General features: G+C 36.3%; 1 protein-coding gene across 1 annotated transcript; it reads left to right on the top strand.

Annotated features, from left to right (window-relative positions):
* Positions 1-1,732: 1,732 nt before the first annotated feature.
* LOC113561433 lies at positions 1,733-4,109 on the top strand. Its single transcript, XM_026973289.1, has 4 exons — positions 1,733-2,275; positions 2,378-2,571; positions 2,994-3,015; positions 3,062-4,109. The coding sequence occupies exons 1-4, from the start codon at positions 1,777-1,779 to the stop codon at positions 4,096-4,098; spliced, it is 1,752 nt and encodes a 583-aa protein (XP_026829090.1). The 5' UTR covers positions 1,733-1,776; the 3' UTR covers positions 4,099-4,109.
* Positions 4,110-13,214: the final 9,105 nt, after the last annotated feature.

Raw genomic sequence — 13,214 nt, 5'->3', positions numbered from 1 at the left:
AGTAAGTAACTTTTGTTGGAAACATTTTTTTTTAAATGCCCTCCTCATCCCGAAAACACAGGTTCAACCTTTGGTGGACCAATGATAATAACTCGCTTTATAACAGACACTGAAGTTTTTTTTTTAGTATTTTACTGTTTACCGTCAGCATTAGCGTTACCCAGTGTGCACCACGTGGAGGTTGCTGATCGGATTTGCACACCTTGTGGCCCTGAAAAAGGCCGGTTGCTTCGCTTTACACTAATCCATGAGATGTTCAAAATGTCCTCCAGCATTTTCTAAACATAATATACTTCTTCTTCTGAAATTACGTACTGCTTCTTAGTGTAAAGCAGAGCAATCGGCCCTTTTCAGGGCCACAAGGTGTGCAAATCCGATCAGCAACCTCCACGTGGTGCACACTGGGTAACGCTAATGCTGACGGTAAACAGTAAAATACTAAAAAAAAAACTTCAGTGTCTGTTATAAAGCGAGTTATTATCATTGGTCCACCAAAGGTTGAACCTGTGTTTTCGGGATGAGGAGGGCATTTAAAAAAAAATGTTTCCAACAAAAGTTACTTCCTTTTCGACGGAGAATCAGAATCTGCAATAAAAAGTATGGGTTTCTGTTTAAAAAATTGGACTTGACCTTTAAATGACCTTGAAAATGACCACGAATGACCAATCTGTTACCTCCACTGAGTGGCCCCCTTCCAACCCTGCAACTTTTGTCTGAAACATTTTTCTCTAAAATGCTTCGTTTCCGAGATATAAGTCTGTAACACCTTAACTGCCCCACCCTGTATATAAATAATCTTCACAAACTTTTTTTAGAAATGCCGGAACTTACAATTAGTGAAGCCATATCTCCTATATATGTATGATAGAGAGAGATCTCCGAGAGAGATGACCATTAAGTACAAAGTTGAGCAGTCCTAAAATTAACGTAAAAGTGAACAAAAGAGAAAAATACATTTCTTATATTGTTAAAAGAAAGATTTTGACAAAAGTTAATAATATTATTTTTATTTTTTCTGTCTACTTTCCACAGGTACTGTCCACCAGAGTTGTGAAATTTGTAATTTCGAAAAGTGTAAATAATAATTACTTCTTGTAATTGTAATGAAATTTCAGTTTACTTACAATTCCAAAAAGTATTTGTAATTAAACTTGACCTCAATTACAATTTTTAAAAGTAATTATACTTGTTTTTGACTCCAATTACAATTTCAAAAAGGATTCGTATTTCAACTTGACTTCAATTACAATTCAGAAATGGATTTATATTTACTTTCGACTTTAATTGCAATTTCAAAAAAATATTTGTATTTAAATGTACTCCAATTACAATTCTAAAAAGTATTTATATTTTAGATTGACTTCGATTACAATTCCTTACAGTGTTTGTGTTTAAATTCGATTTTAATTAAAATTATAAAAAGTAATTTAGTAACAAGAACTTAATTAATTAGTAATGTTTAATAATTTCTTCATAGGAATTATTAAATATAAGTAAGGAATAATTATTCGTTATGTTTAGATGTTACGCGCACAGCGCTATATTTCTATCACCGCGGTACGGCCGCGCGTCTTTGTTTATGTTTAAAGATCTCGGAAAGTAATGAAACCATTCTACAAATATATTTCTCTGGCATTACTTCTGTAACCTTTGAATAAGACACAAGTGTGTGTAGTTTGGAGTAATATCTCACAGATTATTTCAATAAACCGTGTGAGTGTTATTAGTCAACAGTGTATTAGTTAACAAATAAGTATAAATTACTGCTAGAGTGTAATGGCGTCATCACACGACATAGGAGAAATTTCAGAGGTGGTCTCTAATATGTCGACTGACAATACAACTGAAGAAAATTTAAATGCTCAAGACACTGAAATGCTTGATGCTAGCTCCATTTTGCTTAAAAAGCAATGTGATAAAACCGCTTATTTAGACGGTAAATTTTTTTCTGTTGACTACAATCAGTCTACTCTGGAAGGTAACAAAATTATGGCAAAATGTCGTATGTGTCCTGAACAATTAAGACCAATTAAAGGGATGCTTGGTGTATCATCCAATTTTGTTAAACATCTTGAACAAAAACATCAATTGGTAAAAGATGAATATGAAATATATGCTAAGAGAAAGCGTGCAAAAATTGACAAAGAAGTTCGATTCACATGTACATTTTCTCAAGAAGAATTTGAAGAGAATGTTACAGCATTTATATTAGACAGCATGTCACCTTTAAGCATCGTAGAGAGACCTTCATTTAGGAAGATATTTGATGGTAAATAAAATCTTAATAATATATAATCTTATATACATAATCTTATATATGTAATCTTAATAAATTAAAAAACCGTACGTAACACGAAATTAAAATTTTTATTTTTAGCATTAACAATAAAAAGAGGTAATCAGCAACTGAAACAATTATCGCGGCATACTGTATATAGAAATATAAAAACAATATGTAATAAGCAACAGCAAAAAATTAAGACTGCAATAGAGAACGCTCCTTTTGTGTGCACAACGGCAGATATTTGGTCAGCAACAAATCGCCGATTCATGGGTGTTACTGCTCATTGGGTAAATACAATTTTCATAATTTTAATTTCAAATATCAAGTTGTGTAGGTTAATTTATATCTATTTCTTTTTATTTCTATAAAATACATTTAAAATATTCTATAAAATTTATAAAAAAAGAATTGTATGTAGGTTCTGAGTTTTTTAATAAAACAATTTACCTACGAAAAACATTCGTTAATTTTGACCTAATTTTTGGACTTACAAACGTATGTAGCCCCTTAATGATCTATTCGTCGGATTTTCCACTAACTTGCGTGACTATATTTGGAACAAAGTGATACAGTCAGTAATTTTATTAATTCCATATGAAGTAATTATTATAATTAATACTAATTAATTACAATTTCTTCCTGTTCTTCATTTTTAATTATGTAATGTTGCGAAAAAATATTACACTAAATATTTAATGCAATATTATAGAGTCCAATAACTATGACTGCACGTTTATCAATTTTTTTAAATATATTTTTATATACAAATCACTGAAGATTTACTGGAAAGAAAGTCGGCTGCGATTGCATGCAGAACATTTCCTGGCAACCATACATGGGATAATGTTGCTGAGTTATTATTACAAATTAATAAATCATTTGGATTAGTTGGAGAAAAATTGATCTCAACTGTTACAGACAATGGTTCAAATTTCGTAAAAGCGTTTAAACAACTAGGAGTTACCTTATATAGAGATAAAAATGAAGATCATAATTGCATAGACAGTGATCTTGATGAAGATAATGATATTATAATAGGACTAACTAATTCAACTGATGGCTGTAGTTTGCTAGAAGAGAACTTAGAAGAATTGCCTCAGCATATACGCTGCGCTAGTCACACATTACATTTAGTGGCTACTAATACTACAATAACAGCCTTGAACGATAATAACAGGTTCAAAATTATTTATGATGAAACAATTTCCCGATGTGAAACTTTGTGGAAGAGTATGCGATCGCCAAAAAAACGCGAATTATTAATAAAGCACTTCGGTTGTTCATTGAAAAGACCTGTTATTACACGATGGAACTCATTTTTTGATAGTTTATATCAAATACATTCACTGCAAGATAAAATAATGCAAGTTGATGTATTGCAAAAAATCTTGGATTCAAGAAACATCCTTAGGTTCGAAGATTTTCGATTTATTAAGGAATACTTGACTTGTGTTGAGCCTCTTGCGAAAGCAATAGATATATTGCAATCCGAAAAAAATTGCTATTACGGATATTTATTGCCAACATTAATTTCACTAAGAAGGAAATGGTACTTTCTAAAAGAACAAACTAGTATTAATACTTGCAAACCACTTCTAAGCGCGATGTTGATTGATTTAGAATCGCGCTTTTATGATTTCTTTCATGTTACAAATGTTGACAAAATAGCTGCGATCGCTGCGGTAACGCATCCAAAATTTAAAAATCGATGGTTAGGATGTTTATCACCAAAATTACAAGAACGAGTGAGGGAAAAAGTTTTAGAAGCCTACATCAATTTTCGAATGCCACACCTCAGCAAAGTCATTCATTAATGAGAAAAGAGAATTATTTTGATTTTGGATCTCAAGAAGTTCCACAAACGTCTAATACATTATCATGTCAAGGTAATCACGAAATTGAACTGCTGATGTATTTGCAAACTAGTGATTGCTCTCTTGATATCCTCAAATCATATCCAACCATACGGAAAGCATTTATAAAATATAATATAACGCTTCCATTTTCTGCACCCGTTGAAAGATTATTCTCATTCGCAACAATGATGAATATGCTAAAATACAATCGATTATCAGATACTCTTTTCGAGACAAGAGTTTTGGCAGTAGCGAATGCTAAAAAAACATGTTAGTACACTGTATCAAAGAGTCAATAAAAATTGAAAATGAATTATTTTTTACATAACAGTTTCCCTTATACATATGCATGAAATTGAAGTATTTTACATCTTTAATAATATTTTACAATTTACAAAAAAGCAACTTACTTCAAATTTGTAATTACTTGACTTCAATTACAATTACAATCGAGAAAAGGATTTGTATTTGCTTTCAACTTCAATTACAAGTGCAAAAAATATTTGTATTTAAATTTGTATCTAATTACAATTCAGAAAAGTATTTGTATTTCAATTTGACGTTAATTACAATTCAGAAAAGGATTTGTATATCAACTCGATTTTAATTAAAATTATAAAAAGTAATTAGTAATTAGATAGGAATTTAATTACAAAAGTATTTAATTATTTACAACCCTGCTGTCCACTACTTCTTTTAGATATGTATTTGTTCGATATATGCATGGAAAAGGAAAATTGTTTTGTAGAAAAATGTAATAATAATTATAATTCTATGGATGACCCATTATTAATAGGTCATAAGTTATAGATTCTGACGACAATTATTTCAATTTAAAAACAATGATTTAACTATTTTATTTTAATAAATGAATTGGAAAGATCCAAAAAGATCCAGATTACTTACAGGGTGACCATTAGGATTGTGTTGAAAGTATAAACGGTTATATTTTCCTTCCTTTACTTCGTGATTTTATTCACTAGAGTCTGGTATCTGAGATTCGAAAATTTCATGTATTCGGTCTATCCTGTTACAACGAATGAAACAGTTGATGATGTCAAATATAATGATTTTAAAGAAAATCCAAATTCCTCGATTCAGAAAGTTGCTCAAGTTATAAATTTGAAGCGAAAAACTCTTCGAAAGATTGTGAAAGACGTCATCAAGCTGCATTCCTATATAAAATCTATTACACATCAATTGCTGACAAAGAAAGCGATGGAAAAACGAGTTTACTTTTGCGAAGTGATAACTAACATGTTTAAGAATGAGGAACTCGATAAAAAAGAGATTAGTTTTACGGATGAAGCTCATTTTTGGTTACCTCAACAACAAAATTTTTCGGTTTTGGGGAAAAGAAAATCCGAATGTAGCGATTGCTGTTCCTCTCCACTCCCAAAAATTCTTCTTGTGAGCTGCGATTTCCGTGAAAAGAATTTACCTGCAATTTTTTGAAGGGACTGTTACTGAAAGTTATAAAGAGTTGTTGGAGATTAAATTCTTTCCTTATACAAAGAAACAAGGATTAAAGAAATTCCATTTTATGCAAGTTTGCACGATCCTACACCGTACTCGCGATGTATTTGAATCATAAAATCTCTGGCAACAGGGTGATTGGATTAGGATATCCGAAATTTGTTCATGGAGATCTGGAATGGTCTCCCTATTCATTCGATTTAAATCCGTGTGATTGTTTCCTCTGAGGTTACCTCAAAAACAGATGTTACGTTGAATAACCAAAAAATATCGAAGAACTGAAAAACAACATTCGAAAATATACTCGTAACATTTCTACAGCCATGTTGGATAATATATTTTAAAGTTTTCAAAACCGGTTGCAATTTTGTGGCGATTTTGACATTTTGAAAATATCATCATCAGTCTGTGAGAGCTTTAGTTGTGTTTGTGACAAGAGATTTTAACATTTTGCAGAAAAACATTATAATTATAAAGTATTTCATTTTAAACTTTACTATCTGAAAATTTTTTGCAGTTCTATTTTGACGGACAACATTGTGGAAACATCTAAACCATTAGTTTATGCACGCAAGCAAATTTTTGTCTTTTTATAACGTGTATTTAAATTATTAAAATATTATATATTTTTTGCATACGTATAGTAATAAAATTGACAAGTTTCTTCTACAAATTTGATTCACTTTGTTCGGCCTTACTTGTTGCGAAGTAATAACCATTTACTTTCAACACAATCCTAATGATCTCTCTAATTAGTGATCTAATATTTCGGAGCTGCTATGACTATCTCTTCCGATTATCAGAGAGAGAGAGAGAGAGAGAGAGAGAGAGAGAGAGAGAGAGAGAGGGAGAGAGGGAGAGGGAGAGGGAGAGGGAGAGGGAGAGGGAGAACACTTCATAAAACATGGCACGAGTGAAAACTGTACGACGTGAAGAGCTCTAAATAAAACTAAACCCTTCATTTTTGTTAATTCAAATTAAGTATTTCTGATACTTGTGCGGAAATAGTAACATATGAAAACATTTTCAGATAGTAAAGTTTAAAATGAAAATACCTTGTAATTATGACGTTTTTCTGCAAAATGTTAAAATCTCGTGTCGCAAACACAACTAAAGCTCTCCACGGACTGAGTGACAATACAATTGTGCAGGCAATTGTGAAATTAGAGCGGTTGGTCATCTCTTTCGTGTGGTCATCTATTCCGGAATTGTTATATTAATTCGGATTTATTAAAACGAGGAATCAAGGTTGCAGAAATCTTTCGCAAAAATTGTTTGGGTCAGAAATTAGAAAATTCGCCGGTGCGCCGGTATGATATACGTGGGTTCACCCGCTATCCAATGCGCGGACGTGATTAATCTTTCTACCCCTGCGGCTAACCGGGTTATTATTTACAAGCCACTTTCCGGAATTACAATTTTTTTACCGCGCATATGTCATGACTAATGCTACCCCTTGCTCGCAAAGTGCTTGCTCGCGCGCCGTTTTATCTCATTTTATCCCGTCCGAAATTAAAACCGGTGCCAGATTACGGAATTATCGAAGGATACGCGACTCTCGTTCGAATAGATGGCTTTAATGCATTTGAAATGTCGCTCGCCGTTTTATTACCGGAGACCCTGCGATTTCTGGAGAATTTTTTACGCGCGCTTTCTTTCGTTTCCTTTCTTTCTTTCTTCTTACTATGGAATCATGCAAATCGAGTCTTTGCAAATAGATCGCCAATTGGATACAGTCAACTAGTGACTGTATCCAATTGTCATTCTCCATTATTATTCAATCGAGATTTATGAATTGACGATTCTCAAGAAGGTAAATAATTGAATATAAGTTGATATTTCTGATACACCACATTAAAAAGTAAAAGATTATAATAACGTTAATTAACGACATCGATTTTTTTTAACTTTAAATATTTGTTTCAATTATGCAATTTTTTAAATTATTTTTGTAGATAGATATTAGTAAAGTAAATAACTACTGTGACACAGTAATAATAATATGTACATAATTTATTACATACCTATATTTTACTTGATTGAAAACCTCACGTATAATTGAATAATCTTTAAGTTTAATTTATAATTATTTATAATTAATAAAAGAAAGTATTCCTTTTCTCTCGACTGAACTGGCAAATTTATTAATATATATTACATGACGTTTCGACCACGTTTCTAGTCCTTCTCAAGTGTACACGGAACTTAACAAGTCATTTTCAAAACTATAATAATAAATTTATTAGTTTTTAAATTGTCTTAGTATTCCACTGCATTGTAGTATTTATTATATTAGAGAAGGACCAGAAACGTGGTCGAAACGTCGTGCAATATATTAATAAATTTGCCAGTTCGGTCGAGAAAAAAGAAATACTTTCATTGATTCATTCTGGCATACAAACTTATTAATTTGAATAGTAAATTGAATATTATTAATCGCCAGACAATTCAATATATTAAATGAAGTATTCTTTCGATCAAACTGGCTAAACGTATGCTAGATGGTTAGCAATCCTCTATTATTTTATTATTATCTATTGTACGCCGACGGGATTTGTTAGTCAAATGCAACAATCGTTTTTGAAGTTGAGAGCGCTTTCGTCCTAGGATCGTCCGCAGACTCATCAGTAGGGCTGTGCAGACGATCCCTTTCCCTAGACGCTGTGATGACGCTATGATACACCAGGATGTTAAAGACTCGTATATATTTAAATGGTACCGCACAGAGTGCTTGCGAGAAACCCACAAACGCGCCCCCACACGGCACACATTGCAAACACCTATATTTAGATCAAAGGTGGACAAATAGTAAATTGAATATTATTAATCGCCAGACAATTCGATTAATAATATTCAGACGATTAATAATAATCAATTTACTATTTGTCCACCTTTGATCTAGCATACGTTTAGCCAGTTTGATCGAAAGAATACTTCATTTAATTTATTAATTTGAGTTTATAATTTATAATTTATAATAATTAATAATAATAACGTTTAATTGAATAATCATAAATGTGATCATTAATCAAGGAAGTCAAACAAGCGGACTTCGCCAAATAGATTAAAACAAACTTCCTTATTTATAATATTTCACAAATGAAATTTTAGTATCGATGAATCTATCTTAACATTTATCTTGACGTAATTCTTTGATATCACGCGTGAAAGTTTATTCAATTTGAGCTCTTGAATCGAGACGTAGCGGAATCCTATATAAGATATCGGAAGATCGCAGATTTGTCGTACGCTATTTTTAGGGGAACGTCTTACGTTCTACTTAGAACAACTGCAAAAGAGTTACCGAACGGGTGGAGAAAGAGAGATAGACAGAATTTTCAACGAACGAGTCACGACGGCAAAATGATTTAGCGGAGCGGCAACTCCCGCGCGAAGATAGCAGTTGCTGAAGTTCAGTCGATTGCTAAAAGGGGTGTTTGACCATAGTACGACTTTTTCCAAGAAAGTTCGCGATTGACGTGACGTTGAAAGCTCTGCTCGACGATCCGGCAGACGAGAAGGAGCTTTCCCAGGGCGAATCCGTCGTTCTCGATGGACGGCCGATTCGAAACCCGCCGACTGCAATTCTTAAAACGTACCGAGATTCAAAGTAGCTGCGTAATTTTTCGCGCGAGCGTTTTACGTGGATGAGACGGTGACAATATCGCGACGAGGCAAACAAGAGCGAATAAACGCGAATCGTCGCAAACAAGGGTAAATCAGGGCGGTAAAAAGGGGGATGACGTTTCTGTTCGGAAACGTTGGAAGCTTATCAAAATTCGCTGACAGTCCAATTTAATTACAAGCCGCGTTCCGGCAGATGTAATGAGGAAAAACGCTTGCCATTTTCAACGAGCAGACAGCCTATATATTTCGTTACCGCGGCATTATTGCACGTTCGTTGTGCATTCCGGATTTACGTGGCTTCGTGTACATTACAGTAAGCCCTGTACACGTACGACTTATCCGCGACCCCGTATTTCACCTGCAGTCCGCAGCCGTTAAAAAGTTAAAGTTCCTCACACGTGACCTATAAACCCGCGGCAACGAACGGGCGGGAATTATTTTCGGCGGGGACCCACGGGGAATCCGGGAATCTGGGCTGCATCTTGGCGGCCACGGAAAAATGACCGGCGATTACCCGGATATCCCTGACGAGTTCAATATTGCACGCGCTGCGATATCTGGAATTTATGACGGAAGAGCTGCCTCATACTGTGAGCGTTAGCGAAACTTACGGTGTCCATCAAAATCTTGGAGAACTCGGCGATACCGCCGCGCGGCTTATGGCTTATTCACCCTGGACTCGGCACGCCGTAATGCATCGCATCATGAAATAATTGCGCGAGTGCCTCCGAGGGTGGAAACGGGGATGAAAACGCGTATAAATATTATCCCGTGCAGTCTCGCGGTTTGAAAAATCAAGAACAAATTTTCGCGGCGGGAGCGAAAGAGGAAGAAACAAGTGTTTTCCAGCACTTTCCGCGCGACCAATTAAAATAGCATTTGAAAAAAACTTTATTTTATTCGCGATATTTAATCGTGTTTTACGGCGATCAAATTCCGTCTAAAATCTGCATCATCGGCGCGGGATTCTTCTTGCTCGTCCTTTTTCTTGTGTGTTTTCCTTTTTTCTTAGCACGCCCGATTCGCGTTCGGATTCTTCTTTCTCGGGCGCAACGTTGTCCGTCCGGCTTCTTGTTTCATCGTGTTAAAATAAACATTGTATGAATTTATATTTCAGTATGGTGGCGAACCCGGCAGGAGACTGGCGTCCCAGGAGAAGCCGCTAGAGATTCAGGATCAATTTCTTCAAAGACTCGGCTACCAGGAAGTGTCCCGACGCGCTCGTCTGGGAGTTGATCCCGAACTCAGACATCTCGTCGGCTTTCACGTGGGTTAGTATGAATTACGGCGAGAGATAAGATTGTTCGCCGGAAAATTCTAAGAGTCCCTCGTTAAAACGCTTGCTTCTTTTCTTGACACGTTCTTTTTTTTGAGCAGTTTTCATTTTAACACGTTGAAGACGTTGTCGAAAGCGTGAAACTTCGTTATCTCGGGCTTTGTGCAGCTTTATTTTGCAAACATCTTGCAATATCTTGTTAACTAGGTTTCGGGCTATAGCGCTTCAGGAATTAATTATTTTAGAAAATAATTATATTAAAAATAATAATAAATATGTATATTGTAATTATTATTATATTGTAATTATAAATATATTGCATTGACCGGCAAGTCCGTACGGATTTTTATATTAATTTATATCAAGTCTTAATACAAACTTTCGCGTTTAAATTTGCCTCAAAATATTCGTGCTTTCTCAATATAATAAATTAAGCGATTACTTATGTTAGTCGCACGCATTTGAGGAAAAACCAGAAATAAACAATATGAAAATTTCTACGAACTTGATTCTCAAATGCACGCCTCCCAGGGGTACGAGAGGGTGCATCAGAATATCGTGTTTTGTTACACATGTGTTGCAGAATGAGCTCGCGCGTGCGCCCGGCGCACTTTTATTGCGTTAACGTAAATAACCGTGGTAATTATAAGGCGCGTCGGATTTCGTTACATCGTAACTACACTTTCGGTGCACGGTGCGACGTGCGACCACCCCCTGCAATCTAATTGCGTTAGTTGAGCACTTCGTCATCTCGACGCTCCGTTGCTCCTCGTCATCCGGTGGTACCTGCTACTCGCGTGAGCAACTTTCGCGGAAAGCCCGACTAATTCCCGTCGTCTTAACCCTTATGTCCTGCGCGCCCTGGTGATTAATTAACGACACGGGTGGTCTGACTAATTGTGACCGGCGCGCTTCTTGATCACGATGACCCGAGTGCTCACCCGACACATGTAAGAGTAGCGTGTGCTCGCGAGGATAATATGGAATCATGAAGAATAGGTAAGTCCGGGATAGATAACCATAGTTTCTTTTTCTTTATCGAAAAACCTATTTGAAAAACATATTGTAGAACTATATATAAAATCTTCACAAAAACTTTTTTTCATATGCAGGGACCTTAGAGCCCTCTATCTCTCTGATTATAATAGTTACTAATATTTATGTGCATGAAACTGTCGATTTTTTTCTATCTCTTTACGGTCACTCACGATTCGGTAGAGCTATGACGTTAGGGTAGTAACAGGCTCCCATATTCGTCCTAAGAAACGCTCTAACGGAGCGTCCTGTAACACCACAGTTAAGCATTACGCCGGCAACCGAGAGCCATAAGTACTTTCAGGATTCTAGCTACAGAGAGACGTGAAACGAGCAGGCGCGCGCGCGCGTGCCCCGCTAATTATAACGTTATTGCCGCTATTAATGAGCAATTTCAGGGCGCTTCTGTGCGTCGCTCGCCGGTCGCCTGTGATATAAACTCGAAGCGCATTACGTAACTTACGTGGCGCAATTTAGCCGAGTTAATTAAGTTAGCGTCGGCGCGGCGCGGCGTGGCCGTCGTCGCGAAACTACGCGAGCCAAATTTATTTTCTCGCCTTATTCCTAGACGACTTTCTTGCCCCAACAATCTCATGAGATTCGTGGTCAAACGATCGCCTTCCAAGAGAGAAAAGCAGAGAGAGCGAACGAGAGAAAGAGAGAGAAGGAAAGAAAAAGATTATGATTTTAATGGCGACTGTGTAAAGTTATTTATCCACGATTTATCTCGCCTTTACGTTACGTCACGTTACGGTATGTGAGTTTTCCTTGTAAATGTAATCTGTGAGAACTCGAAACGACTTTTGCGCGAGGTCCTGGCCCCTGAAGAGGCCACTTGTCCGTCTTCCTAACTGCTTTCCGGACGAACTTGAAAATTGCGTTCGTGCTGCCTCGACTTCTGTTTACCGTCTCGGTGCAGGTTTTTGCGAGAGTTCGGTAAACTACGGGAAATGTACACGTTCCGCCCGCGCCGTTAGACAATACTAGAAATGTCGATGATTGATATTTCGGCCTGAGGAATATTCCGCGCCTTGTTTTTTGTCGGACTGATACACCGGAAAAACTGGCAGTCGTAAACACTTTTGCGTTATATACGCGCGCGGACAATTCTTCTCCATTTTTTTCATATTTTTTATTTTACGTCCGCGCGCATGCGCTCGTTGTTTATTTAATCGGAAGATGCAAAATCCAGGCTGGCAAACGCGAACGGGACATGTGCAGCGTGTGAATTCGCGCGTTTTGAAGCTTTAAGTGCGCGCGTTCAAGAACTCGCGCACGTATCAGACGACGCGAACTTTGGAAACTTTTAATCGAAGCAATCGCGTTGTAACTCGCGCTCGTCTGAAATTCCATGTGTACCGTGTGAATGGTGCCGTGTACCTTGCTCAAATGCTTTACGTCGGTCTCAGCCCTCGAAATTCTCCCATTTTATTTCCGGCCGTGCGAACCATTCGTTCGGATATCCGAACCATTTCGCCAACATTTACTCTACGTATGCTTGTTTATTGAAATGGGAGTACTGCGAAATTCAAATACACAGCCCGCGAAGAGTAGTCGTGTCCACATCCAGCATATCCAAGTGCGGATGCAGACGCGGACATGCACGTGCTCCGACCTTCGCTGTTAATGATCCGGAAACTCAAACATATAAACGCATATC

The sequence above is a fragment of the Ooceraea biroi genome, chromosome 10 (genome assembly GCF_003672135.1).
Source record: "Ooceraea biroi isolate clonal line C1 chromosome 10, Obir_v5.4, whole genome shotgun sequence".
Taxonomy (NCBI): domain Eukaryota; kingdom Metazoa; phylum Arthropoda; class Insecta; order Hymenoptera; family Formicidae; genus Ooceraea; species Ooceraea biroi.
The sequence above is the reverse complement of the archived record's forward strand: the minus strand, read 5'-3'. Positions and strand labels throughout refer to the sequence as shown.